The sequence below is a fragment of the Macaca fascicularis genome, chromosome 11 (assembly GCF_037993035.2).
Source record: "Macaca fascicularis isolate 582-1 chromosome 11, T2T-MFA8v1.1".
Taxonomy (NCBI): Eukaryota; Metazoa; Chordata; class Mammalia; order Primates; family Cercopithecidae; genus Macaca; species Macaca fascicularis.
In genome coordinates this window covers 62227319-62228254 of record NC_088385.1, presented here as the reverse complement: position 1 = coordinate 62228254, position 936 = coordinate 62227319, and the positions used below count along the sequence as shown (strand labels likewise).

The following is a 936-nucleotide window of genomic DNA, read 5'->3' as shown; positions in this document are numbered from 1 at the left end:
TCAATGCTTTTTTTGGAAAATCTTCCTCAGAACATCCTTAAATGCTTGTTTCACCTGCTGGTTTCTTAGAGTGTAAATAAATGGATTCAGCATAGGAGCGACAGAGGTATTGAGTATAGCTACTCCTTTTGTCAAAGCAACTCCTTCCTTTGCTGATGTTTTCACATACATGAAGATGCAGCTTCCATAAGAGATAGAGACAACAATCATATGTGAGGAGCAGGTTGTAAAGGCTTTTTTTCTTTGCTGTACTGAGGGGATTCTCAGAATAGTTCTGATGATGTAAGTATAGGACAAAACTACTAATATCAAAGTGGATATAAGAGTAAACAGAGCTAAAATAAAGCTCATGAGCTCTAGAGTACTTGTGTCTGTGCAAGAGATTTGCAGCAAAGGAGCAGAGTCACAGGTAAAGTGGTCAATGATATTGGAGTCACAGAAATCCAGCTGTAAGCCCATGGCCAGCGGTGGAAAAATTACCAAGAAACCAGCCAGCCAAGAGCTGATTATAAGCTGATAACAGATCCTGTCACTCATGATGGTTGTATAATGCAGAGGCTTACATATAGCCACAAAGCGATCATAGGACATAGAGGCTAGGAGGAAAAACTCCGTTGAACCAAGAAAGATAAAGAAAAATAGCTGAGCTGCACAAGCATTATAAGATATGGATTTGTCCCCTGTTAGAATGCTGATCAGAAATCTAGGATTACAGACAGAAGTAAATGAAATTTCCAAGAAGGAGAAATTCCTGAGGAAGAAATACATGGGAGTCTTCAGATGGGAATCCAGCAGGGTAAGGGAGATGATAGTTAGATTTCCAGTAACACTCAGTACATATGTAAGAAATAGAGAGGAGAAAATCACAACCTGTAGTTGTGGATGATCTGTCAGACCCAGGAGGATGAAATCTGTCACTGATGTTCTATTTTTCAT

At 39.4% G+C, this 936-nt stretch overlaps 1 protein-coding gene across 1 annotated transcript; it reads right to left on the bottom strand.

Annotated features, from left to right (window-relative positions):
* LOC102125717 (olfactory receptor 6C76) lies at positions 1 to 936 on the bottom strand. Its single transcript, XM_005571113.3, has one exon. The coding sequence runs from the start codon at positions 934 to 936 to the stop codon at positions 1 to 3; it is 936 nt and encodes a 311-aa protein (XP_005571170.3).